Here is a 24,879-nt window from a genome sequence, read left to right on the forward strand (position 1 = left end):
GCTTCTGCGCCTCTCGCTGAGCCGCGGAGGGGGGAGACAAGCGAGCGGGTCAGGGGAGCCCAGCAGTCTCCCTGCGGGCACAGCCGGGGCAGGGGCTGCCCGGAGGAGGCCAGCAGCCGCAGCACAAAGGGCGAGCGGTACCTTGGGTCTGCGGCTGCAGCAAGCGCGGATGAAGCTCAGGGCGTCCTCTTCCTCCTGCCACAGCGCGGCCGAGGCAGAAGGGCCCACGCCTGAGCCAGAGGGCGCCTGCAGTGGCTGCACCTCACTCTCCTCATAGGGCTGCGGCCGGGGCCTGGAGGCCGGGGAGGCCCCAGCCTCCTCCAGCCAGGCCGCTCGCGGGGAGCAGGGGGGTCTCCCTGACATCCTGCAGGGAGCGGTCAGGAGTGAATGTGGCTCCTGCTCCTGTCGCGGGGTAGGGATGCCACAAAGTGCCACCGCTGCCGCCAGCCCCAGGCCCCCACCCAGGACCCCTCCTCTTGCCCTCGGGCGGGCGGCCCCAGAGCCCCGCGGGGGTCCTGTCCCCAGGGGCCTGCAGACGCCATCCCCTGTACTGGAGGGAGGTCCCCCTGCCCGGGGCTGCCCCCAGCCCCACTGCCGAACCAGGCCCCTTGGGGCCGGCCCCGCTGCGCAGCCCTGGCAGCGCTGACCCACCTGCTCCTCAGCCCTGGCTCCTGCGCTGGGTTTCTGTGGCAAGGTGCCCGCGGTTTGTGCCTTTGCTTCGCACCTGGAGCACCCGGTAGCACTCCAAGCAGTCGCAGCTGCACGGAACCAGGTCCGTTGTGTCCGTTGGGATGGGACCCGCCCCAGAGGCCCTGCTCCCGGTTCCGGAGACGCTCCCTGGCCCCTGGTGTGGGCTTACGCGGCAAGGTGCTTGCAGTTTGTGCTTGTAGTTCTCACTGTGCCGTTCTCACATGGCCACAAATTCCACCGCTTTTCACCGAGCCGAGTCTCTTTTGCCCATGGCAGCAAGCATCCTGCCGTCTGCCCGGCCTTCTCTCAGCCACGAGCGTTTCACCGTATTTTCTGCCCCGGTCTTGCTGAGGAGGGCAGCGAGGGAGCGTGTGGGCGGGCACCCGGCAGCCAGCCAAGGTCAGAGCCCCACAGGCCTGGAGAGGGCTGGGCAGTAGCCGGTCACTGCCGTGCCCCAGGGCTGCCTCGGTGGGGCTGGGAGACATGGCCTCGACCCCTGCACTGAGTCATGGTGCACATCCCCATGCCCTGCACCAAGCCACGGTGCATGTCCCCATGCCCTGCACTGAGCCGTGGTGCACATCCCGACTCCCTCGTGCTGAGCCCTGGTGCAGCTGGAGGCTTGGGTGGAAGTTTCACTGTCAGGAAGGGGGCACGCCAGAGTGGAGTCAGAGCAGCATCGAGTCGAGTCCAGCTCCTGTCTCCTGCCAGGACCACCCAGAACACCAGACACGGTGGCTGAGAGCACTGTCCAAACACTTTGTGAGCTCCGACAGGCTCGGTGCTGTGTCTGCTTTCCTGGGCAGCCTGTCCCAGTGTCAACCACCCTCTGGGTGCAGAACCTTTCCCTAACACCCAGCCTGACCCTCCTCTGTCCCAGCTCCATGCCGTTCCCTCGGGTCCTGTCGCTGTCCCCAGAGAGCAGAGCTCAGTGCCTGCCCCTCCGCTCCCCTCGTGAGGGAGCTGCAGGCCGCCATGAGGCCTCCCCTTGGCCTGCTCTACTCCGAGCTGAGCAAACCCAGGGACCTCAATCATTCCTCATGCATTTTGCTCTCCAGACCCTTCACCATCTTCACTGTCCTCCTTTGGATGTTCTCTAAGAGTTTTATGTCTTTCTTGTGTTGTGGTGCCCAAAACCACATACAGCAGTCGAGGTGAGGACAGGCAGCCATGGTCCTCCAGCTCAGGGCAGCTGGGGTCCCAAAGCCATTGTTGGTGCTCATTGGTGCTGAAGACAGCGACAAAGAAGGCACTAAACGTCTCTGCTTTGTCTACAAAAGCTGATCATCCTCACCAAGTGATGGACCAATGTTATTTCTGCTCCTCCTTTTGATGTTAACATATTTAGGAAGCCTCTTCTATTGTTCCCCACAGTAGTGGCCAGCTTCAACTCTAACTGAGCTTTCTCTGCATGACTTTTTCCCTACAAAGGGAAGCAGCACCTGTGTAGTCCTCCCATGTCACCCAACCTCACTTTCTGTGGCCATACAATTTCTTTTGCCACCTAGGCACTAGAAGAAGATCCCTGTGATTCATGGCAGAACTCTACAACTCAAAGCAAATGAGTTATAAAGTAGGTATGTGGTTTATTTCAGCGCTGGGCGCATGTGGGATAGCTCCCAAAGGCATGCATGCCCTAATGCGGCAACTTGCCTTGGTTATATGCAGTAAGGAGTTACATATGTGTGATGTTTCCCAATACGGCCATACATATGCACAACCTATTCCCACTTTGTATTAAAATTAGCTCCAAGAAGTCATTTCCATAAACTCCTCCCATCTGTGCCTGCACAGTGCCTTCTGGTGGTGGTCGTCGAGGGGTCGTGGGGATGAAGGCTGATAACTCTTCTTCATCACCAGTAGTTGACCCCCTGCCTTTGCACAGACTCGGCTGCTCCTTGGCTCTTATCCAAACCACAAGGTCGGTCTCAGCTGGTTTTTGAGACAGGTTCCCCATTTTTGTCAGGAAACATCCTCTGTGAGGGGCCCCGAGACTCCTTGTTTCGGTTAATTTGCACAGTAGTAAGCAAAGACACTCAGCAACATCTATTTTTAATGCGATTAAGCAAGCCTCCATTCTTCCACTCCCGGCTTTAATAATAGCGATTGTTTTATTTAGAAATCATTAATGCGATTAAGCAAGCCCCCATCCTTCTATCCCTGGCTTCACCTGCTCAGCCAAGGCACCCTCCTGCCCTGCTTGCTTGAGCCGCGGGCTTTGGGAACTGCCTTTTCTGTGCTCTTAGGATGTGGCGCTTGGAAGCGACCGGCACTGGTAGCTCTGAGCTGCGTCTTCAGGAGGAGGTTCCCAGGGCAGCTCGCCACCCAGCTCCCTGAGCACCCTCAGGTCCGGGGCTACAGCCCTGCTGCCCGCCTTCTTCCCCGTCCCCACGGGCTTTAAACTCAGCCACTTCGCGCTCACCGCGGCCAGGACGGCCACCACCCGGCGCTTCCCCGTGAGGCAGCTGATGTCCAGCTACCCCTTTAATCCTCACGGAAGACCTCGCCCCGCCCGGCTGCCGCGCAGCACGGCCCCGCCGCCATTTCCTCGCCCGGCGCCACCGCCCCCTGCCGGGCGGGGCGGGGCTGGGGCTGGGGCGGGGCGGAGCGCACGTGCAGCGGCAGCATGGCGGCGGCGGGCAGGAGGGCGCGCGGGGCCGCGGCGGGGCGGCGGCGGCGGGCGGCGGTGAGCGCGGTCCCCGGCCCGAGTCTCGGCCCCGGTGCCCAGGCCCGGCCCCGGCCCCGAGCCCCGAGCCCCAGCCCCGGAGCCCGAGCCCGGGCCCGGGCCCGGGCCCCGATCCCGGTCCCTAGCGCCGCTGACGGTGCTGGTGCCGTTGCGTCCCGCAGGGCCCAGGCACCGGGGGGAAGCCGCGTCCGGCGCCCGCCCGTCCCCGCGACGAGGAGGTGTCCAGCGACTCGGAGGCGGAGAGGTGAGGGCCCGGGGCTCCCGGGGCTGCCGGGCCGGCCGGGCCGGCGCTGACGCGTGTCCCGCAGCCCGGCGGCGGGGCGGCAGCAGCAGCGGCGGCGGCGGCGGGAGGAGGAAGAGGAGGAGGAGGAGGAGGTGGAGGAGACGCCGCAGGAGAAGAAGCTGCGCTTGGCCAAGCTGTACCTGGAGCAGCTCCGGCGGCACGGTGAGCGCGGGCGGCGTGGCCGGGAGGCAGCGGGGCCGGGCGGGCGCAGCCCGGGGCTGACGCTGCGCACCCGGTGCAGAGGAGGAGCGGGCGGAGGAGGAGGAAGAGGAGGACGCCGCCTTCCTCGGGGACCCTGTCGGCGAGCGCCTGAAGGAGGACGTGGTGAGCCGGGGGGGCGCCGGCCCGGCTCCGGGTCCGTCCCCGGGGGGCGAGGGGACGGCCAGGGAGCGGTCCCTGAGCCCCCTGCGGTTCCCCCCTAGCTCGAGCAGAAGGGCCGGCTGCAGCGCCTGGTTGCCAAGGAGGTGAGTGTGCTGTGGGTGGCGGCGGGTGTCCCCGGGCCTCGGCTGGGGCTGGCCTCGCTCACGGCTGTGCTCCCACCAGGTGCAGCCTCCAGACCCGCTGAGCATCCGAGTGTTGCGGGGGCACCAGCAGCCCATCACCTGCCTGGTCATCTCTCCAGATGACAAGTTCATCTTTTCAGCTGCCAAGGATGGCTCCATCATCAAATGCAAGTGGTTCTGCTTGTCCTTGGGGGCTGTGGCTGGCTGCCACCCTGCAGCGGCAGGGCCACGGGTAGAGGTGGCTCGGCTCTGCCCTGCCTGGAGGCGCCTTCCCTGGAGGACAGAGAACTCTGCAAAGCACAAGGCTGCTGGTTTCAGGGCTCAGCTGCTGAGCTGGTTGTGTTGCTCTGGGCTTTTTGTGTCTTGTTCCCACTCCTGGGGGTGATGGATGGCACTGCCTGTTCCCACAGGGGAGGTGGAGAGCGGGAAGAGGCTATACGTGATGCCCGGGGGGAAGAAAGGCACAGAAGGGCAGCACATGGGGCACACAGCCCATGTTCTCTGCATGGCCATCTCGTCGGACGGCAAGTACCTGGTACGGTGATGGGAGGATGGTGCTGCCACATGCTGTCCCCAGTGCTGCTTGGCCCTGTCCTTGTGTGCTCCTGAGCCTCTGGGTTGGGGGACATCCCTTCTCAGGGTGCTGGAGGGCAGTTCCTTCTACTGAGCTGAATGTTGCAGGGTTGAATCAGTCTTTTTCCCCACTGGTATCAAGAGCAGGGCCCTGGGCCCACCCAAGTACACGGGGTGGGAGCTGTGGGTATGGTTGGGCAGGTTTTGGGGCATCCCTTGCTTTCTGCCAGGCTACAGGAGACAGGAACAAGCTGATCCTGGTCTGGGAGGCAGCCACCTGCAAGCGCCTTCATACGTTCACTGGCCATCGTGATGCCGTGTCGGTGAGTGGGGCTGTTGGCTGCGGTAGGATGGGGAGGAAGGCTCCTGCCACTGGGCAGGCAAGGGGTGCTGCTTCCTCATGCTGAGCCTAGGGATGTGGGGGCCTGGAACCCATGGGGTGTCCCCTGTGAGGCACAGCCAGTTCTGCCAGCACCCTTGGGGACAGCTGGGCAGGTGGTAGGTACCCAGCAGTGTGTCTGTGTGTCCATCTGTCCCTCCGCAGGGCCTGTCCTTCCAGAAGGGCACGCACCAGCTGTACAGTGCCTCCCATGACCGCTCTGTCAAGGTTTGGAACGCAGCGGAGAATGCTTATGTGGAGACCCTGTAAGGCCCCTCTGGGACATGGATGTCACCCTGTTGTCCCCATGTGAGCGAGGAAGGGTAGGGATGTAGGGCTGTGCCCCCTACAGCTCATCATGTTCCCCACCAGCTTTGGGCACCAGGATGTCATCACAGGGCTGGACAGCCTGAGCCGGGAGTGCTGTGTGACCTCAGGGGGACGGGATGGCACTGTGCGGGTCTGGAAGATCCCAGAGGAGTCACAACTCATCTTCTATGGGCATCAGTAGGTCTGGGGTAGGAGGCGGGGGCCTTGTGCTGGTGGCTCCAGCAACTCCTCTGGATGTGCTCAGCATCACTGGGAGCCTGCAAGTGGTCTGGGGACATTGTTGAGCTGTGTGTGCCTGGGTCTCTCTTTCATACATAAAACCTCAAAGCATGCTCATGGTCACTGGTTTGTTTTTGTTTTTTGTAGGGGCTCTATTGACTGCATCCAGCTCATCAATGAGGAGCACATGGTGTCAGGCGCCGATGATGGGTGAATAGAGGGCTGGGAGCATGTGCAGGGGCAGGCAGGGCTGTGCCCCCACATGCCTCATTCCTGCTCCCCGCAGCTCTGTCGCCGTGTGGGGGCTGGCAAAGAAGAAGCCTCTGGCGCTGGTGAGGCAGTCGCATGGGACGCAGGGCGACCATGACCTGAAGCAGCCCTACTGGGTGTCGGCAGTGGCTGCTCTTCGCAACAGTGACCTTGTGGCTACAGGTGCCTGGTGCTGGGAGCCCCGGGCTTGCTTCAGGAGGGATGCGGGTCTGGGGGGGGGGGGGTCCCTGCACCCTTCCTGGTGTCAGGATGCACGTATTTCATCTCTGTTCCAGGTTCACACAGTGGCAGTGTGAAGCTGTGGAAGTGTGGTGAGGGATTTCGGAAGCTGGAGCCTCTCTGTGACATTCCCCTGGTATGGGGGTGACAAGTCCCCCAGTGGTAGGAGGTGTGGGCTGACTGCAGTACCATGGTGCTGATGCCTATGCTGTTATTTCTAGGTTGGTTTCATCAACAGCCTGAAGTTTTCAGCAACGGGAGACTTCCTGGTGGCTGGCGTTGGGCAGGAGCACCGGTACTATCACCATGCACCATTTTCCAGAACTTGGACCCTGCTCCCCCCTCCCAGCCCCCAGCTGGAGCAGGAGAGGTGCAGGGTGATGCCTGTGTCATCTGCAGGTTGGGCCGGTGGTGGAGAGTCAAAGAAGCCAAGAACAGCATCTGCATCATCCCCCTGAAGCGTAGGGCTGGAGCCCCCAGCTCTGTGGCAGCTGACAGGGCCTGGCCCCGGGAGCTGCAGGATCTTGCTCATTAAAGCCTTTGTTGATAGTGCTGCTCATTAAAGCCTTTGTTTGTAGTGCTGCTCCCTGGGGTGGTTGGGCTGCTGGGGCTGCAGTGGGAGCCCCCAAGGCTGTGCCCTGCCTCTGGCTGGTGCAGGTGCCCCCGTGCCCCTCTGCCTGGCACAGCCAGACCTGGGCGCTGTAAGAGTGCGTTTAAAACAAACAACAAAAACCCACTTTATTTACATAAATTACCAAAAAAAAAAAAAAAACACGATCTTGGTCACAGAAAAGAATCTACTCTTAAAAAGGGGTTGGACTCGAGTACCGGGGCCCCCTTCACCACCCTCGGTCTGAGCCCCACCCCACTTGCTCCTGGGCTCTGCAGCAGCCCCGAGGCATGAAGCGGACATCTGGGGGGTGCTCCTGTCCGTCTGCTGTGGGGCTCCAACCCCTGCCTGCAACTGGAGCGTGGAGGGGGGCTCTGGCTCTGCTTGGGTGGGTAACCCCAGGGCAGGTGCCAGCAGCCAGATTCCTGCAAACCCCAGGGTGAAAACAAGGAGGAAACGTAAAACTGTGCCAAGGGCGCAGTCCCCTCTGCTCAGGGTGGGTTCTGCCTGGCGAGGGGCATGGCTCGGGGTGAGGGGGACATGAAAGGGGAGAGTGCAAAGGGGAAAGCAGGGTGGGTGAGGGCAGCGTGCTCTGGGATGTGGCTGTGTGTGGAGGAAGGGCAAGGTGCAGCACAGCTGGAGGCAGACAAAGCGTGACTTGTGGCAGGGCTCGGCACGAGGGAGCTGGGGCTCACACCAGGGCTCGGCACAGGGGACGGGCGTGAGGGACGGGCACCGCGTAGCGTGGCGCAGCGCAGCCTTGTGCCGGGGCAGGGGCTTTGCTCTCCTGGCTGCTGCCAGCCCTCAGCACCGGGGCTGCTACTGCTCCCCCAGGACGAGGTGCAGACAGATGGGGACTCGGCTTCCCCCCACCTTCACAAGGACGATGTCGTGGAGTCCGCCGTCTCGCGGCCGTTGCACACTGTGGGCACGTACTGCGAGGCCGAGCCTGGCCGGGAAGGCAGGGGTCAGGTGTGTGGTGGGGTCCAGAGGTAGTACCCACCTAAGAGCATCCCAGTGTGGCAATGACAGGTGCCTGGGAGCTGCCCCCCACCCACCTTGGGGTGGCCGTGTTCCCATGGGATGGTGCTGTGCCCCCAGGGGGCAGCTCTGGGGCTCACAGCCACTTGCGGTGAGGGAGAGGAGGGCTGGTGACAGGGCAGGTGATCCGTGGGCACTGCAGCACCCCTACCTCCCCCGGCCCAGGTTCCCCGGAGTGCCCCCCTGCCCCCCTGTGGCCCGGCTGTGCTCACCGTGGGACTGGCTGGAGCCGGCAGCCACGACGCTGAACCGTGCGGTGCCCACGCGGTGGCTGGCCACGTTCTTCTGCGGCTGGAAGAGGATGATGTGAAGCTTGGGCGTGAAGAGGCAGCCAAGGACCACGGTGCCACTGAGGCTCACTGAGACGCACATGGTTGTGGTCTGCACCTGGAGGCGGTAGCGGAGGGGTGGGTGTCAGGGGTGTAGCAGCGTCCTGCTGAGGGGCTCCTGCCCCCGTGGGGACGCACCACCCTGCAAAGCGAGTTGCTTCAGGCACCCCTCGCTACAGCACCCACTCCCCCAGGGATGCTGACCCTCTCCAGAAGACCCTGTGTGCAGCCAACCTCACTGCGACCTCTGGGCCCAGGAAGCAGCATGCACGGGGGGGGCCCTCATCAGCCCTTCTGCAGACTCTCCCAGCCCTGTGGGGCCCAAATCATGAGGACTGCTCCAGATGGGCCCTGCTGGAGCCCCCAAAACTCAGGCTCTTACTCGATAATCACTAGAGGTCACGTAAAAGATGGGCAGGAAGGCCAGCCAGATGATGCAGGTCGTGTACATGGTGAACCCGATGAACTTGGCCTCATTGAAGTTTTCAGGGCATTTCCTGGTCTTGAAAGCATAGACCGTGCACAGAACAATCAAGAGGACGTTGTAGGTGAGCGAAATGAGCATGTTAGAGTCACGGTTGTTGCACTTGAGGGTGACAATGTACCTCTTGTCAGGCTCGGTCTCCTTGCCTGTGCCGGGTCTCTCCACCAGCAGCCAGATGATGACAATGATCAGCTGGCAGGAGATGAGGGCCATGCAGATGACCACCTGTGACGTAGGGCTTATGAACCGGGGGCGCTGGACCCCTTCCTTCACCCCGCTGAAGATCCTGGCAATGCGATTCGTCTTGGTCAAGAGGGCCGAATAACAGACAGCAAAGGATGTGCCCAGCCCCAGGCGCCGCAGCGTGCACACCTCGGTGGAAGGCTTGGCGATGAAGATGAAAGTCATGCTGTAGCACATGAGGACGCCGGTCAGGAGAATATAGCAAAGTTCCCGCCCAGAGGCCTTCACAATAGGGGTGTCGTTGTTCTTTATGAAGACTCCAAAAACAAACAGAGTGGAGATAAAACCCAAGCAAGAGATAGTGACGGGACCAATGGCCCAGACATCTCTCCAGCGGATATACTCTTGGGGCAACTCATAGCAGCCGTTCAGGGTCTCGTTGGGCCAGTAACCGAGACCGCAGTCCATGCAGGTGAACTCATCCAGCAGGTACTCGTAGGGCTGGCAGGGGATGCAGATCCAGCAGCATATGTCCCCGGGCTGCATGCTCTTTATCTCATTCTTCTTGCAGGGGTCACTGCACTGGGACACGGGGACGGCTGTCTCTGCCCAGGGGATGAGGCTGGTGTTGAGGATGAGCCCCTCTGCCCAGTAGCCCACCTTCTGGTACCGATACCGCCCGTCTCTGTGGTGGTAGTTGAAGATATTGTAGCGTCCGATCCCGTCGCCGTAGCGGTCAAATCGAACAACACTTTCTGTGTCTGTTGGCCTGAACGGAGCTGGGAGAAGAAAGGGAGATGGTCACTGCTTGGAGACCACTGCTTGGTCACTCCATGGGGCAGGAGCATGCTCAATCCCGGCGTGTAGGTAGGGGTGTATTGAAGAGGCGCAGCCCAACCACAGCCAAGAGCCAATTTCCAACCCGCCCCATGCCTTCATGCCCATAATGCAGCAGTAACTGCTGCCTGTGCACGCTTTGGGATCCTGAAAGCAATGGTGGAGAACGATCTCTCCACACTTGGCAGCCTCTGGCCAGTGCTGCAGGGCAAAGCGAGGGTAGGCGGCAGGGAGGGGAGAGGGCTCTGCACTGCAGTGCAAGGTTGCTGCACTCCTAAACCTCCATGGCTCTGAATGGTACATGGGTAGCCGGGCTCAGCCCACCACGGAGGAGATGTTTCTGATCCACCCCTGATCTGTGGGCTCCTGATCAAGGGCCTCCCTCCCTCCAGTTTAGTCTCTGAGATGTGAAAAAGCACAGAGCTCGACTGAGGTCTCCAAGGACACGTACTTGGTGGGCCCTGCTGTAGCTGGTCCCACACAGCCCTAGCAGAATGGAGTTGGTTGCCAGCTCTGCTGCACATGGGGACAGAAGGCCTGGGTTGCCTACAAAGGGCAGCAGTGGAGCTGTTAGCATCCTGGACAACCACAGCCCACGGCACGGGGACTCCCAGGTGCAGGCAGGCCACAGAAGTTGGAGGGTTAGTGTACGATTGCGATTGCTTGCTCTTCCCTGCCCCTCCACCTATCCAGCTGTGCAGCCAAGCCCCATCTCCACCTCTGGACTCACCATCAAAGTTAACATTGAGCATAAAGTCCTTGTAGAACCTCTTGCCGTTGACGGGCTTCATGGAGTCGCAGAGCTTGGTGGTGTTGGGGCACAGTGCCTGGTGCATGTTGTGAAGCGAGTGAGCCATAGCATAGACCGCGTTGACCACAAAGGTGATCTTGGACTCCGGCTCAAACTTGCCCGTCTTTAGGGAGTACCGGCTACAGTCCGGAGTGTGGAAGCTGCACTTGAACTTTTGCTCCCAAAACTCCCGAAACCAGGGATTTCGGCTGTTGTTGTAGGGGTGGAGGTTGAGGAAGTAGGCAGCAAACTCCTGGATGGGGTATGCTGCCAGCTCGATGGTGATCGCTCCCTCTGCCACCGCTTCGCTCCCTGCCACCACACTCTCCAGGGCTCCCCACCCATCGCTGGCCACCCACATGAAGGAGACGTTGGCTCTGTGGGCAGCTGCCAGCAGCTCCCGAGCGTCCTCGCTCCGGGTGAAGAGCACAACCACTCTGGCATTGGGCTTCTGCAGCAGTGCCCGGACCACACCGTCATAGGTCTTCTTGTTCATGGAGCGTCCCACCTTCTCCGAGGTGGCGATGCAGATGTTGCGCATGCGAGCTTCTTGCTCGAAGGCCTCAATGCCCGTCTCACCGTAGTCACCCTCTGAGGCGACGGTGGAGACGTAGGTCCAGTTGAAAAAGCGGAGGATCTCTGACATGGCTTTGGCTTGGTAGAAGTCAGGTGGAACGGTGCGGGCAAAGTAGTCGTAGCGGGACTTGTCACTCAGCTTGGCACTGGTGGAGGCATAGCTGATCTGCGGGATCTGGAAGAGCCGCAGCAGGTTGGCGACCTGCATGGAGGAGAGAGGGGAGTGTGGCAAGTGGGGACGTGGTCCCACAAAGGACTGCCCCTGGGAGCCCCTGACCTGGCACCGTGGGTGGTGGGTGGCCACAGCCGGCTGTACCCACAGCTCCTAGACAAAAGCAAGCGGTTGACAGGCAACCCCTGGAGGCTGGGAAGGAGTGGGAAGGAGGCAATCAGCTGGCAGCAGGCAGGACAGACGTGCCCATACCACGGGTCACCCAGACCCCCAGCCTTGCGCTGGAGCACAGGGAAGCATGGCCACCCCAGGGCTGGGGCGTAATGCACACGTTCTCCTCTGCTATTCCCTGGGCTGCAACTTGTGCCCACTGCCCAGCACAGCCTGGCCCTGCTGAGGGCAGGATGGAGAAGGTGGCAGGGAGGTCCCAGGCATGGCCAGGGTCTCCATGGGCTGCGGGGTGGATGAGCCTAGCTGTGGCCAGCTCTTGGTGCCTGGCACAGGGACCTGGGGTCGTTTTCTCGCAGAGGTTTCTCCCTCAGAAATCCCTGTGTGTTCCCACTGCTTGCAGCCTCCGCTCACTTATTATTATTTTTTGTTATTATTATTTTAATATTTCATGTGCTCCCCTCTGAGGTTCAGGGCAGGGAGGAAATGGATTCATGACAAAAGCAGAAACTCCACCGCGGGCGACCTGAGCGCTGCTCGTCCGGCAGGACAAAGTTGGCGCCTGCAGCACAAGGACGGCATCCACAGGGGAGGGGGGCCAGGGGGGTGGGAGAGGGGACGGGGGGGTGCCATTGCCCCCAAGCCCCAAGGGACCGGCACCCACAATTGCCTGCCGCTGCTGCAGCCGCTTCCTTCCCCTCCTTATCTTCAAAGGAGCAAGAGTCCTGCTAATGAGGCCGTTAAAAGCCCCAGCTCTCCTGCAGCAGCGGGGGGGGGGGGGGGGGGGGGGGGGAGCCACACACGGCTCTGCTTCCCTTGCAGGAGATGCTGCTTAATTAATGTGGACAAACGTTTTTAGTGGCAAATCGCCCTAATGGCAAGAAGGCCCCAGAGCGTGGCAGTGCTGTGCCATGGCCGCAGGGACACAGGGGGCCTGGCACCGTCCAGCACCCCCCGTGCACCAGAATGGAGTCCCCCTGCCCCCTGCCCAGGGACACCGTGGCCATTCTGACATCAGGAGGCCCCCCCCCCACAGGCATCCTGCACCCAACTGCGTGCCCACCCTGCTGGGGCCAGGACCCATGGCGCTACAGGTGAGCTGGCTTCAGGGCAGCCCCGTGCGGGGACAGGGTGCCCAAACACCCCCACCCCAGGCTGTGCTTGTGAAGAGGGGCTGGGACATCCAGACATTGCCTGATCCTGTGCCGCCCTCCCCCCCGGGAGTGACCCATCTCTGCCCAGGTCCCCATCCCCAGCAGCAGGGACTCAGGGACACCCCCTCCCAGGACCTTGCGGCTTTCCCAAGACCAACCCCATGGCTCTGGGGGCCTTTTCCAATTACCCACACGTTCCCCTCCCAAGCGTCAGCTGGAGAGACATGCCCCAAGTCCCATTCAGTCCTGATTGCCCATCCTGGGCCACGGAGCCACATCCTCGCCCATCCCGAGTGCTGTCACTGAGGCCACCCGTGCCCTGTCCCTGCAGGTGGAGCCTCACACCGCCGCAGCTATGGCCATCCAGGCCTGGTGGCGTGGGCAGCTGGTGCGGCGGGCACTGCTGGTGGCAGACACCAGCGCCCGGCGCATCCAGGCCTGGTGGCAGAAGGCGGCCAGCCAGCAGCAGGAGCAGCAGCGCCTGCAGGTGCTGGTGGACTACATCAGGATGGAGCGGGCCAGCGTCCTGCTGCAGGCTCAGGTGCGAGCGTGGGCAGCCCGGGCCAAGTACAAGCGCTGCCAGGAGGCCGCCCGCACTATCCAGGCCCGCTGGCGGGAGCACGCGCGCCGCCGGGCGCAAGGGATGGTGGCCAGCGGCTGTGCCAAGGATGTGGACCTGCTCATCGAGGTCATCCTGGGCTGAGAAGCCCCCGCATGCTGCTGCGGAGCCTGGGGCAAATAAAGCACTGTCCCCGTGGAGGGACAGCCACCAACATGGATGCAGACCCCTGCATGATGGCCGGGCCGGGCTGGGACCACCACAGAGAAGGGGCTCCCACCTGAAGAGCTGAAGCTCCCCTGCCGCTGCCAGGGATGTGACAGGGCTGGCGTACGAGGGAGTGCCTGCACCCACCCTAGCCCCATGCAGGTGGAGATGGAGGCTTTCCTTAGCAGATATGGGCCCCCCTGGCAGAGCCCGGCAGGGAAACAGGCACCAAGCCCAGGGGTGGGATGGGCTCTGGGCTCCCTGGCTCCAGGAGGTCTCTGGCCAGTGAGGCTGGGCAGCTCTGCAGCCAGGTCGTGCCCTCCTGCCACTCCTACCCACAGCCCAGACCCATCTTGTGCGGGGTACCTGGATGGAAACGTCGCTGTAGGAGCCCCCAATGACGCCGGTGATGGCCATGGGCACATCATCATGCACAGCGTAGGAGCCGTCAGGACAGATGTGCTCGGAGCCATCCACCCTGGTCAGCGACGCACGGACAAAGTCGAGTGACTGCTCGAGGGCGTAGGTGTCCTTGGAGCAGGTGTCGAGGATGTGGGCGCCCAGCCTCACTCCTGGCAGGATGCTCGGGTCCTTGTTGATCTCGTCCAGTGCAAAGAGCATGGCCTCGAGGCGCTGGATGCCCCGGTGCTCGTTGATTTTGCCACAGTCTTCACTGCCCACTCCTTTCTCGTGGATGGGGAAGAGCCCCCCTATGACCAGGTCCCCCTCGGTGCTGATCTCCTTCTTGCTGGTGGGGCCATGCACGGCAGCCAGGCAGGAGGCCAGATGCATCAGCCAGAACCAGGCAGCAAAGGGGACCTCCATGGGGTGTGATGGCACCAGCTGGGGACCCATGTGCCCCATGTCACACGGTGCCAGGCGTCAAGGGGGGGGCAGCCGGGCCCCAGCCATCGGGTGCAGGGATGACACAGCGTGGTGATGGCAGGGGGTTGTGCTGCCCTGGCAGAGCCCTTGGTGCCTGGAAAAGCAAAGGGGTGCCATGGGGTGAGCCGAGATCGTCCCCCCACGCAGCACTCAAGCTGAGAGGGGACACTTGAGGCAGCTGAGCCGGACACTTGGGCAGTATCATCTCGTGTCCCTGGCCCCAAGATGCCCCACCAGCCCAGGTTCCCCCCAGGAGGGAGCCCCTCGCAGCCCATGGAAGGGAGAGCTGAGCAGATGTGACAGCTCCAGCAGTGACCCAGGACTTGCAGGACACCAGCGAGTGACACAGATGCAGGCAGACACGCAGGGGCCGATCCGGCTGCCCAGCTCCCCAGGATGAGTTGGCACGTGCAGGGAGGCAGGGAGCCAGCTCCTGCAGCAGCTCCAAGCAGCACAGCCCGGCAGGGGAGAGCTTTGGGAAAGGATCCAGGGACGTTGCCCAGGGGCAGGGGCATCTTCCAGGGCAGGGACAGAGGCAGACCCGACGCTGGCTCTGAGCAGAGCCCCCAGACCCCAGCGCCACCTGCCTGGCTGGGGACGGCTGCTCTGTCCCACATGCGAGGGACCTGGGGGACATCCAGCCCCCCTGAGCCCCCTGAGCCCCGTCCCCACTGGGCACCAAGCACAAAGCGCAGGGCGGAGGCACGGGGCTGGCTCCAGTCTGCGGAGCTCAAGGCTGTTCTCTCACCACCGCCCCTTCCTTCCCCGTACACTAAATTCAGAGATTTCAGTAAAAGTAAGAGGCAGGTTTGCTGGCTCCTTCTGCATAAACCACGGAGGAGCTGGGGAATCAAAGTCTTTTGCAACAGACAGGCCTTTTTTTGGCAGTAAATGAGGTCCCCTCAGAGATGAGTTGTCTCTTCCCAAACCATGCAAGGGATTCGTTTCCTATTTAAAGTCGGCTGCTGGAATCCCGCAGGGCCGGGCTTTTGGGGGCTGTGAAAGAAGGGGACACCCCCACCCCAGCAGCCCTGGACCCCAGGTGGCTCCGGCTCTTCTGGGGCACCTGGTGAGAGCCATCAGAGGAAGGGCACCTTCAGCTCTCCTGAAAAGATGCTCCCCAAGCACAGTGAGCTCCGTCAGGGAGCTGGTGATACCCGTGGCCCTCCCTGGAGCTGCTCTGTTGGGCTGACATTGTGCTGGGGGAGGGACAGCCCCTTGGGAACACCCGGATGCTTCACATCTGGGTGCTGTGAAGCACCTGGCAGGGCAGAGCCACGTCCATCCCGACGGCCGTAGTGCAGTGGGAAGGCTCCTGCCAGCTCCCAGCTGCTCGCAGCCTACCCTCCCGAAATCATCAGCAATTAGCAGTGTTTACGACGTGCAGTCTGTCCTGTGCCCCCCCACAGAGCTCTTGCCCCCCACCCCCCCAAGAGCTCCCTGACACCCACACACGCAGGGACAGGGGTAACGGGGGCATGGGGTGGCTGGTCCGGCACACAGGCCCCTCAGGACAGCGAGGGGGGACCCCTGCCCCTGCCTCACCTCCCGGAGAGGATGCATGTCCGGCCCACGATGGCGTGCACGTGTGTGCGCAGCTTTGCAGCCCTGCACCCAGTGGCACGGCCACTGCATGGGGCTCTCCTGCGGGCAGGTGTGCAATTGTGGGTGTGCAGGCCAGGGGACACGCTGCAGCAAGGCGCGCGCAGCTGCACGGGCACACGCTGCACACAGGCTTGCACACCCGTGTGGGGCACGATGCATGCACACCCGTGCAGGGGTGCCGTGCATTTGCCTCACAGTGCTGTGAGCGTGCTCATGCCAGCATCGTGCTGGTAACAGGCCCGTGCAGTGCGCACGTCCATAGGGGTGAGCACGCCGCGTGTGCGCGTGCAAAGGTCAGACGCTGCAGCACACGCGTGCTGTGTGGCCGCTTCGGAAGGCGTATGTATGAGTGCACACGTGTGTGTGCCCCACTGGGAGCTGGCTGATGTGGCCTGGAAGCACCTGCATCCCCGCCGCCCTCGGGGTCCCCCGCTGGCCCCACGGGGCCCAGGTGCTTACTCCCCACCACCGCAGCCACTTGGCTCCCCTTGTCCAGCCGGGGGGAGCGGTGGGGAGCTGGGAGCGTGGGGAGGGCTTGCAAGAAGAGGGGCACAGCTTCAGGAGGTGAGGGCGCCCCTGCCCCACGCCCCGTGCTCGGGCGAGGACGTGGCGTCCCCAGCTTTCCCCATGCAGCCGGGCGTCCCAAAGCGTGCCGGAGGCTGGCCGCCTCCACCTGGCAGAGCCAGAGCAGGGCCCGAGGGGCGCGCAGGGTCCCACAGCGGTGTGGGGCGAGCGGGGGGCGAGCAGGGGCTGACCCCGCACCTGCCGGAGCTGTCCCTCCGCTGGGGGCCGCGGGCATGCCCCGGCTGGGCACGGCGCCCCCGGAGCTTTCCCCGGGCTCTCAGGGAAGCTCCCGGAGCCCCCCGGCGCGGTGCCGGTGCCCCGGCTCTGCTCCCCTCCCGCCGCCCCGGGAGCCCCGGCACCGGCACGGCGCTGCCGGCTGCGGGCACCGACCGCGGTGCCGCGGCCCCGACGGCTCTGGGGGTGTCCGGGCATCGCTTTTCGGGGGGGGAGAGGGCAGGGGGCTCCGCCGGGTCACGGCGCGGCCCGAGGCCACGGGGATGGGCTGGGAGCGGGCGCGGGGTCCGCGGCTCTTACCTGGGCCCGGCGGGCTGAGCCGGGAGGAGCCGGTGCCGGTGCCGCTGCTGTCTCCGGAGCCGCGGCTGCCGCCCGCCTCCCGCCGCCGCCTCTGACACTCCGCCAGCCCCATCCCAGCGGAGCCGCTCCGCCCCCGGCCCCCGCCCCGGCCCGGCCCCGGGCAGCGGCGCCCCGCGGGGCACAGAGGCGGGCAGAGCGGGCAGCACCGCAGCTCGGCCCCTGCGCCCCCCGCCCGCCCCCGGCCCGAGCAGGGGGTCCCGACCCCTGCCTCGGCCCCGCAGCCACCGCCGGGTGCCCTGGGGAGGCCCCGCCGTTGCCCCGTTGTGGCCCCGTGCTCCCCACCCCTCAGCTCTGGGAGATGCTCCCCGGGCGGCCTCCTCCGAGCCGGGATGCAGAGAGCTCCGGGGTCTTCATGTAGGGTTTCAGCTCCCCGCCGGCCTCCACCATTTGCCCAAATTCTTCCCGGACCTGTTCAGCCACCCAGCGTCCTGCTGTGCCGCGTCCCCATCAGTCCCGCGCTGGGAACCCCGCTGTCCCCGAGAGCCGAGACCCAGGGACAGGATGAGGGTGATGGGGGTGACACAGGAACAGGCTTGGGGTGGCTGCTGGGGCGCTGACAGTCCCCGCACTGCCTCAAGCCACCCGGTCACCGCCCCATGCCTCAGCTCCCCCACTGCCCGCTGCTGTGCTGCATTGCAGCAAGGTCAGCCCCCATGCCGTCCCCCAGCCCCAGCAGTCCTGATCCAGGAGGATAACCAGGAACGGGAGGGCATAACCTGGCACCTCCACAGCAAGGCCCTCCCTCAGGTCTCCTGCGACATCAAGACCTGGCTCCTTCCAGCACCAGATGCACGGATGGAGCAGGGCACCAGCGGCAGGACGGTGCCTCGGCCAGGAGGACCCCCGACACCAGCGGCCGTGGCGGGGCAGAGAGACAGGGGTGTGGAGATATGCCAAGGGGTGCTGCCCCTCAGCAGAGCTTCCACATCCCAGCCTTGGCACACGGGGCCTGGCACGAGGCTCATGCAGTGCCAGCACCCAGCACCAGCCACGTCCCAGCCAGGGGTACGTCCCCTCTGGCGCCTCCCAGCTGCTGCTGCTCTGGCATTTCTGGCAGCAGGGGGAGATGGCTCAGCCTCCCCGGCCCCCATCTTCATTGGGGTTAGGGGGCAAGTGGTGTTAGGCTCTGCTGTCTGGCTCCAGCCCCCACGGAGACTCAGCCAGGCATAAATATTTCAGGGGGCTTGGCTGTTTTGTAATAACCGGCAACAAAGATAAACACCGGGAAGAGCAATATTTTTCCATGTGGGCTGGAGGAGTTTAATATTTTATCACTCAGAGCACAAAATATTTATGAACAATCTCATGTCAATCACTGGCTGAGGACTAATCGTGACCTTTTGAAGCCAGGGAGGACACGTCTCTGCACAGGGGGACAGCCAGGCCCCCTGCCCCTTGCCCTGTACCCCTGGCGCCGGGCTGCATGCCCAGGGGCACCCCATGGCTGGCACCGGCGTGCCTGGGGGTGCTGCGTGCACCCGGGTCCCGCTGGACAGGAAGGGGCACGATGCAGGTGAGAGCGTGTGGCTAAAGAGCGGCGTGAAGGGACGATGGAGCCAGGAGGAGACACAGCTTGGCCATGCCCCAGCCCTCCCGGCCACCACTTCCCTCCCCATGGACCCGGCCCAGCTCCACGTGGCCTCTGGGCTTCCCTGCTCGGGGCGCAGCTGGCAGCAGCAGGGACGGTCCCCGCAGCCAGGACAGGGAGTGCAGGTGATCAGTGGGGCCGTGGGGTATTGCCAGAGCTCGGAGCATCCCCACGCTGCCTCGCGCAGGGGTGTAGGACAGCTGGGGGCAGCCCCCTGCCCGGCAGGGACAGCACGGCGGTGCAAGGCAGTCAGGAAAGCCACCGGCCAGCGCAGAGGAAAAGCATCCACTTTATTATAGACCCCAGAAGCACCCGTGGCAGGTCCAGGACAGTTTTATACCGGACATTTCCATTTTCAGCAAGGGAAAGAGAAGAGGGGAACAAAACCAACCAACCCTACTCATTGCTCTTTCGTGCTAGAGAACACACATCTGCGTGGCAGAGAGAAGCCGTGGGTGAGAGGGGCACCAGGAGAGAAGGGGAGGGACCTGCGCAATCCCCCCCTGGAGATGCCTGCGAAGAACTTGCAATGCACCTAGAGACACACGAACAGCAAACACATTTCGCTGCCCCGGCCCGCACCTACCCCGCGCACCCAAGCGCCGCAGGGGAACCACCAAGCCAGCAGCCCCTGACCCACTCACACCCCCGTCCCACGAGGGCTACGGTCCCAGGAGGGCTCAGCGACTCGAATCTCGTGGCTGGAGAGGAAGGAGGCGGGAGAGGCAGCCAGCTGGCTCGGGTCCCCCCACAAAGGCGGGGGGGGCCCAGGCCTCTGCTTTACTCTTCTCCTCGCTCGGCAGCAATGGGCTCCTTGGTCCACTTGTCTGAGACCTCCTGGCTTTCTGTGTAGGCCGTGACGGGCAGCAGCCCCAGAGCACCCTCCCCGTCCCCAGCGCCCTCCAGGTCCAGCTCCTCGAAGGAGGAGCCGCTGGCTCCGGACTCGCTGTAGCTGTGCTCACTGCGGTTGTCGGCCTCCTCCCGGCCCCGGCCAGCTGGGAAGGGCAGCAGGATCGAGGTGGCCACCGAGGTGTCTCTGCTGTCAGTTGTGGCCTCGATGCTGATGGAGCTGGCCTCGCTCATGGTGTCAGCCCCTGGAACGGAGAGAGAAGGAGAAGGCGTGAATGCTCCGGGGAGCAGAGGACGGTTGGGTGCCACAGCCTCCGAAGCCACCAGGAACTCGGAGTCCCCAGCACAGTGCCAGGCCACAGCTTGTGGTCTTGCGGTTTGCCAAAAAGCCACAGGGCCCAGGCAAGCGCACACAGCCCGCGATGGGTCGGTGGCGGCCGCTTCCTTACGGCCGGACTCGAGCAGCTCCCTGACAGCAAAGCACAAACCAGCTTGTGAAAACAAGCCCAGCTGTGTGCCAGCCCCACATGCACCCCCAGACCTGGCAAACCCAGGGAGGCCACCTGGTCGCAAGGGGACAGTGCAGCAGGGGCAGGGCTGGGAGGAGGTGGCCACGTGCCTCCCTGCTGCCTGCCCCAGGCACTGTAGTACGTGTCCGTCCTTCTTGCCCCAGGTCCTTCTTGCCACTGGGCGAGCCAGCCTGCCCTGCATGCCCCATGGAAGCAGAGGGGTGGAGGTGCTGTGCCCTGGGCACCCGGAGCCTTCACCTCAGGGGGTGGCCTGGGGTGGCCACGAGCAGGATGGGGGAGCCTGGAGACTGGGAACAGGCACCCACGCGCCCCGTTCCACCAGCTCTCCCCATGTCACCATCTCATTAGCTCGGCCAACAACACAATTAAAGAGTTGACAACGAGACAAGGGTGTCAGATTGAGACCGGCAGCTGAGTGCTGTTGCCAGAGCAACCAGCTGGGAGACAAAGCCGTCCTGTAAAACATTAATCATTGTTAATTATGACATCACGGATTCACGTTGTTAATTATGACAACAGCGGCGAGCGCCGGCCAGCAGCAGCAGCCCATCCCTCCAGCGGCTGGTGCTGCCTCCGCTGCCCCCTGCTTCCCCTCTCCATCTTCACCCTCCTGCCTCTCAGCAGCGGGCAGCAGAACGGCACCAGTGAGGGCACGGGGACCTCGCCACTCGGCACAGAGGTCACCCAGCCCAGGGCAGGACCTGTCCCCATCTTCCCGAGCCGCCAGGGTGCCCGGTGCCAGCAGCAGGACGGGGAGCAGCGGGGACTGCATAGGGACATTGCGCGGTGCCACCCCGCAGAGGAGCCATGCGGGTGCCTGCTTTATGCGGAGAAATGATCCTTTTCAGTGAAAACTGGGGATAATTGAGGCCTAAAACGTGGAACGCCTGGCCTCCTGTTTTACATCAGTTATACGCAATATTTACTGGTGATTATTAACAGCCCAGCACGGTGATGCCTGCCCGAGAGGTGGAAGGAGCGTCGTCCCCATGCAGTGCCTATGCCAACACCTCCTGGAGTGTCTCAGCACAAGAACTGCATTTCCTTCGAGTTACAAGAGGTGTTCGGCAGGATCCTGGGGAGGTGCTCACCGGAACACCCCTGGCCAGGCACGGGGTCAGCGGGGAGCCTCTGGGAAGGAAAAGGGTGCGGGAGAAAGAAGGCAGCGGCAGCCCCAGCTCCCACGGGACAAACCTGCTCCCCAGATCCTGCCACGCTCTGGGATGCGACGAGCAGCCACGGCGGCTGGGGAGGGGGGCGCTGAGCACCGACAGCAAGGGGCGGCCGTTGAGGGAGGCCGGGGACCTCGTTGCAGCAGGGGCTCCCGTTGGCATCACTGGCAGCTGGGACACACTGGGGTTGACCAAGAGGAAGGCGTGCAGGGCCCACCACAGGCTCTTGGGGCTAGGGATTAGATGTGAAGGAAACGGGTGAAGCCATGGGGCCAGGTGGGATGTGCAGCCCGGTGGCTGGGCTCCCATCCTCACAGGATACAGCACAGCAGCAGCTCCCTTCTCTTTCTGTGTGAAGCCTGAGAGCTCCTGGGGCCAACCAAGGCTTCTGCAGGTCTCTACCTCAAAAAAAAAAAAAAAATCAAATCTGGCTAAAGACCTGGCATAACATCAGTGACCTGAGGTCGCCCAGACACACTCCCATCATGGCCCATGGCAAGGCACAGTGGCACCGCGGCACCAGGGCTCCAGCTGCATTGTTTGTGTCCACCCCACATCCCTCATAAAGCAGGGGGCACCCAGTCCTGCCACATCCTCCCCTGGCTGCACAACGCCCACCCTGCACCAAGGGGGGCAGCTTTGGCCGGGAGCTGTTGTGTACACGCAGACACCACACCGTACCGGAGGAGACAGGCACTGGCTCGGGATGCTGAAGATGGATAAAGGCGACCTACAGCTGCCGGCACTCTGCTACGAGCCGGCACTGCAGAAGACATCTGCCCTTGCCCCCAGCAGCCTCGTCCCAGCCCCGCTCTGAGGGCTACAATAAATAGCCACGCTTCCCTTCAGCCAGGCACTTTTTTCCCCGCTCTGTCACTTCTGATCATGTTTGAGTTGCCTCAGCTGGCACACCCGCCCGTTTCCGCAGCCCTGTTCTCCTCTGCACAGGATGGGGCCAGCCCTGGCACGTGGGGCAAGAACAGGAACCGTCACTGGTAGGGAAGGGGCAGGCGACCTCAGTCCACGGCTTCCTCGGACGGATCTCTGGGGGTGAGCATGGTCCCCGGCAGGGACAGCATCCCCTGGGGTGCGGGGCATCGCGCAGGTGAGGCTACCTCCGCTTTGGGACCAGCACGCACGGCCCAGGCTGGAGGAATTCCTCTCCAGAGCGGGCTGCTGGCCGGGCTCGGGCCAGGAGAAGCAGCCCTGAGACCCCAGCCAAGGCCACGTGCTTCGAAACTGCCGGTGCCTGTGCCAGGAGGCCCCTGGCAAGAGGCTGCTCTTGTTTGCCTTCCCGTCCACACACCGTGGCAGGGCCGTGCTGGAGAGCACGCCATTGAGCACAACCCTGGCGCTAAAGCCTCAGAAAATAATTAAGTAGAAAACAACTAATCGTGATTGACACTGGCCCCTGGAGAGCCATCAGCTGCCATCAAAAAATGCTTCCCGTCTTTCCGATGACCCTGATGATGGCAAAGAAGGGACAGAGCTGCTGCAGAGGCGGCCACGCTGCCCGGCTCATTCCCCACGTGTGTTAACAGTCACTGCTTTTGCCCCAAGCCAGAGGCACCCAGCACTTTGCAGGATGAGCCCAAACGTGAAGAAAGGCGAGGTGTCAGAGATTCACCTTCCCCCACTCCAAGGCCAGGCCGTGCACATCCAAGAAAACAAACCGAAGCTTTTCTTGCACGTGCAAGGCGCTCACTTCGGTATGGCACCGGCCGAAAGGCGAGGACAAACAGCAGAGCCTGCCGCACCTCTGTCCTGGCTCTGCAGTGCTGCAGGACCGCTCCAGCCCCAGAGGAGCAAAGCGGATCCAGCAGTGACAGGCAGCACCAGGAGGCACCAAAAACCCCCAGGATTTTCCCAGTACCCCCAAACCCATGAGCAGGGTTGCTCCAGGCCCCCATCTCAGAGGCTAGCCCTGCAGAAAGGGACGATCGCAGGAGCCGCACACCTCAAGGAGCTTTTGGATGCATCGGTTCTGCCGAGGGCGTGCGGCAAGGGGGCTGCAAACCCCGAGGAGCACCTGTGGGCTCAGTGCTGGCTAGGGAGCAAGCCAAGGGCTCAGCACTGCGCTGTGCACCGGGACACGTCGTCACACGTGCAGCCGTGACCCCACCATACAGCCAGCCTGGCACAGGGCTGCGGGCAGGTGCCGGGAGGACGTGGCACGTTTGGGGACGTGGCAAAGCCGGGCTGTCACGCAGAGCAGTCACTGCAGCCACAGCGCAGATAGAACGGCGGAGAGCAGGGCGAGTGCCCTGAAAATACCAGGACTCGAAGCGCTGGGAAGCCGCTCCAATTAGGCTCTTAATTTCAGTGCTAAATGGACAGAGCTCTCGGAAAGCAATTCCCAGGCTTGCTTTTACGGCAAATGCGATTAAGAATTAAAGTGATCCAAAACCGAAGACGTGTAAAAAAAATTACCAAACCGCCCCCGAGGTAGCGAGGCGTGCTCCGGCCACCGCACGCGGTCATGTTTTTTTCATGCCCGTTAGGCACGCGTGGGGGCCCAGCGGAGCCCGCCGAGGGCAGGAGCCCTCCCCACCCGCCTGCCGCAGCCATCGCACGGCTCCGCATCTCGCAGCCATGTGAGCACGTGGGCTGACCGCGGCAGCTAGCATTTTGGGTTACTATAGCACTGCTGTTCCGCGCCTACAGCGATTGTGGTCCCTTCCTGTATAAATACACTCAGGCTCCAACAGATCTCTCCAAGCAGATGCTAGCGGGCAACTCCGCCACCAGCTACAGAAACCTGGTATTTAAGTTCTTCACAATCCCAACATGTAACAGATGAAGATGAGCTCAAGAAAGATGTATGTGACAAGGAGAAAAACAAGCCCAGCTGCAACCAAAAGCTTCGGTACCCAGCTCTGCTTTCACAACTGCGGACTGGCGCCGGCCCTGCGGCCGCGCTGAGAGCAGCTCTGACCCCTGCCACGGGCGGGACCGCGTGCTCCCCAAGGCACGGCGTGCCCCCCCCAGGGTTAGGTCAAGCTCTGCCACATCAGTCCAGGTGACGGGAAGAGGTTTGCCGAGCCCTGGGCAGGCACTGGGAGGACGCGGCGCGGCCCCTGCTTCCTCCTGCTCCACAAGAGCATCGGGGCGCTGGGACCCCCGCCTCAGGTGGGCTGCTGCCAGCCGCAGGAAGACACGAGCCACGGTACCTGTGATGTCTGTCTGCGCGTCTTCGGCCTCAGCTGCCACTGCCCTGCTCTTCCTCTCCAGCTCCTTCATCTCGGGCACGTAGAAGTCTCCTTGGCGGGCAAGGGGACACACAAAATAGATGCGGTCTTCCTTGTAGATCTCGAGCCGGGGGTGGGCGCACAGCTTCCTCTCCTGAAAGACAGAGGCAGCCTGGGCATCAGCCTCGGCTCACCCAGCCCAGCCCCAGTCTCAGTGAACTCCCTTTGGGCCCGACCTCCACAACGGGCAGGAGCCAGGGCTCTCGCTGCCCCCCACGGCCCCCCCAGGGCTTCGAGGTGGTTTTGGCAGCGGCGGCAATCTGGCTTGCCCCAGACCCACTGCCGCAGGCTGAAGTGGGGCCAGGGCACAGGCCCAGGGGGCAAGCGTATCGGGGGGTTTTGGGGCGCCCGCAGCTGCCTCGGGCAGACCCTGCCACATCCCATCCCCTGCCACATCCCGTCCCCGCCTCTCGGCACGGACCTACAGCAGGCGGAGCGCTTCTCTGCTAATTAATATAATCCAGAACCGTCAGCTCAAGCAGCTCCTTTCAGGAGCATGAGGGCAGGGGGAGTTGGAGACAAAGCCGTGGCATTTCAGCCTCCCTCCTCCTCTGCCTCACCCTCCCTGCAACCCAGCCTCCT

The 24,879-nt window shown here is 63.2% G+C and overlaps 3 protein-coding genes across 6 annotated transcripts in view; 1 reads left to right on the plus strand and 2 right to left on the minus strand.

Annotated features, from left to right (window-relative positions):
• The first annotated feature begins 3,290 nt into the window (after positions 1 to 3,290).
• On the plus strand, positions 3,291 to 6,729 carry RRP9 (ribosomal RNA processing 9, U3 small nucleolar RNA binding protein). Its single transcript, XM_050712822.1, has 15 exons — positions 3,291 to 3,376; positions 3,538 to 3,620; positions 3,685 to 3,821; positions 3,901 to 3,983; positions 4,082 to 4,123; positions 4,203 to 4,329; positions 4,573 to 4,697; positions 4,966 to 5,058; positions 5,280 to 5,380; positions 5,487 to 5,621; positions 5,811 to 5,873; positions 5,950 to 6,095; positions 6,209 to 6,288; positions 6,374 to 6,447; positions 6,552 to 6,729. Exons 1-15 carry the CDS (start codon positions 3,317 to 3,319, stop codon positions 6,685 to 6,687), a joined length of 1,485 nt encoding a protein of 494 aa, XP_050568779.1. The 5' UTR covers positions 3,291 to 3,316; the 3' UTR covers positions 6,688 to 6,729.
• Positions 6,730 to 7,566: 837 nt separating this feature from the next.
• Positions 7,567 to 14,126, minus strand: GRM2 (glutamate metabotropic receptor 2). The gene is made up of 5 exons (XM_035571834.1): positions 13,629 to 14,126; positions 10,367 to 11,204; positions 8,515 to 9,578; positions 8,016 to 8,190; positions 7,567 to 7,711 (listed from the first exon to the last, which is right to left on the minus strand). The coding sequence occupies exons 1-5, from the start codon at positions 14,124 to 14,126 to the stop codon at positions 7,638 to 7,640; spliced, it is 2,649 nt and encodes an 882-aa protein (XP_035427727.1). The 3' UTR covers positions 7,567 to 7,637.
• Positions 14,127 to 18,768: 4,642 nt separating this feature from the next.
• TEX264 (testis expressed 264, ER-phagy receptor) overlaps positions 18,769 to 24,879 on the minus strand; it is a 28,038-nt gene continuing 21,927 nt past the window's right edge. For all 4 annotated transcript variants that reach the window (XM_035571838.2, XM_035571840.2, XM_050712823.1 and 1 more), the window contains 2 exons: positions 24,220 to 24,391; positions 18,769 to 19,592 (listed from right to left, as the gene is read on the minus strand). In XM_035571838.2, coding sequence (XP_035427731.1) covers positions 19,279 to 19,592; positions 24,220 to 24,391 — 486 coding nt within the window. In that variant the 3' untranslated portion in view covers positions 18,769 to 19,278. The remainder of the gene's footprint in view (positions 19,593 to 24,219; positions 24,392 to 24,879) is intronic.

The sequence above is a fragment of the Cygnus atratus genome, chromosome 10 (assembly GCF_013377495.2).
Source record: "Cygnus atratus isolate AKBS03 ecotype Queensland, Australia chromosome 10, CAtr_DNAZoo_HiC_assembly, whole genome shotgun sequence".
Lineage (NCBI taxonomy): Eukaryota > Metazoa > Chordata > Aves > Anseriformes > Anatidae > Cygnus > Cygnus atratus.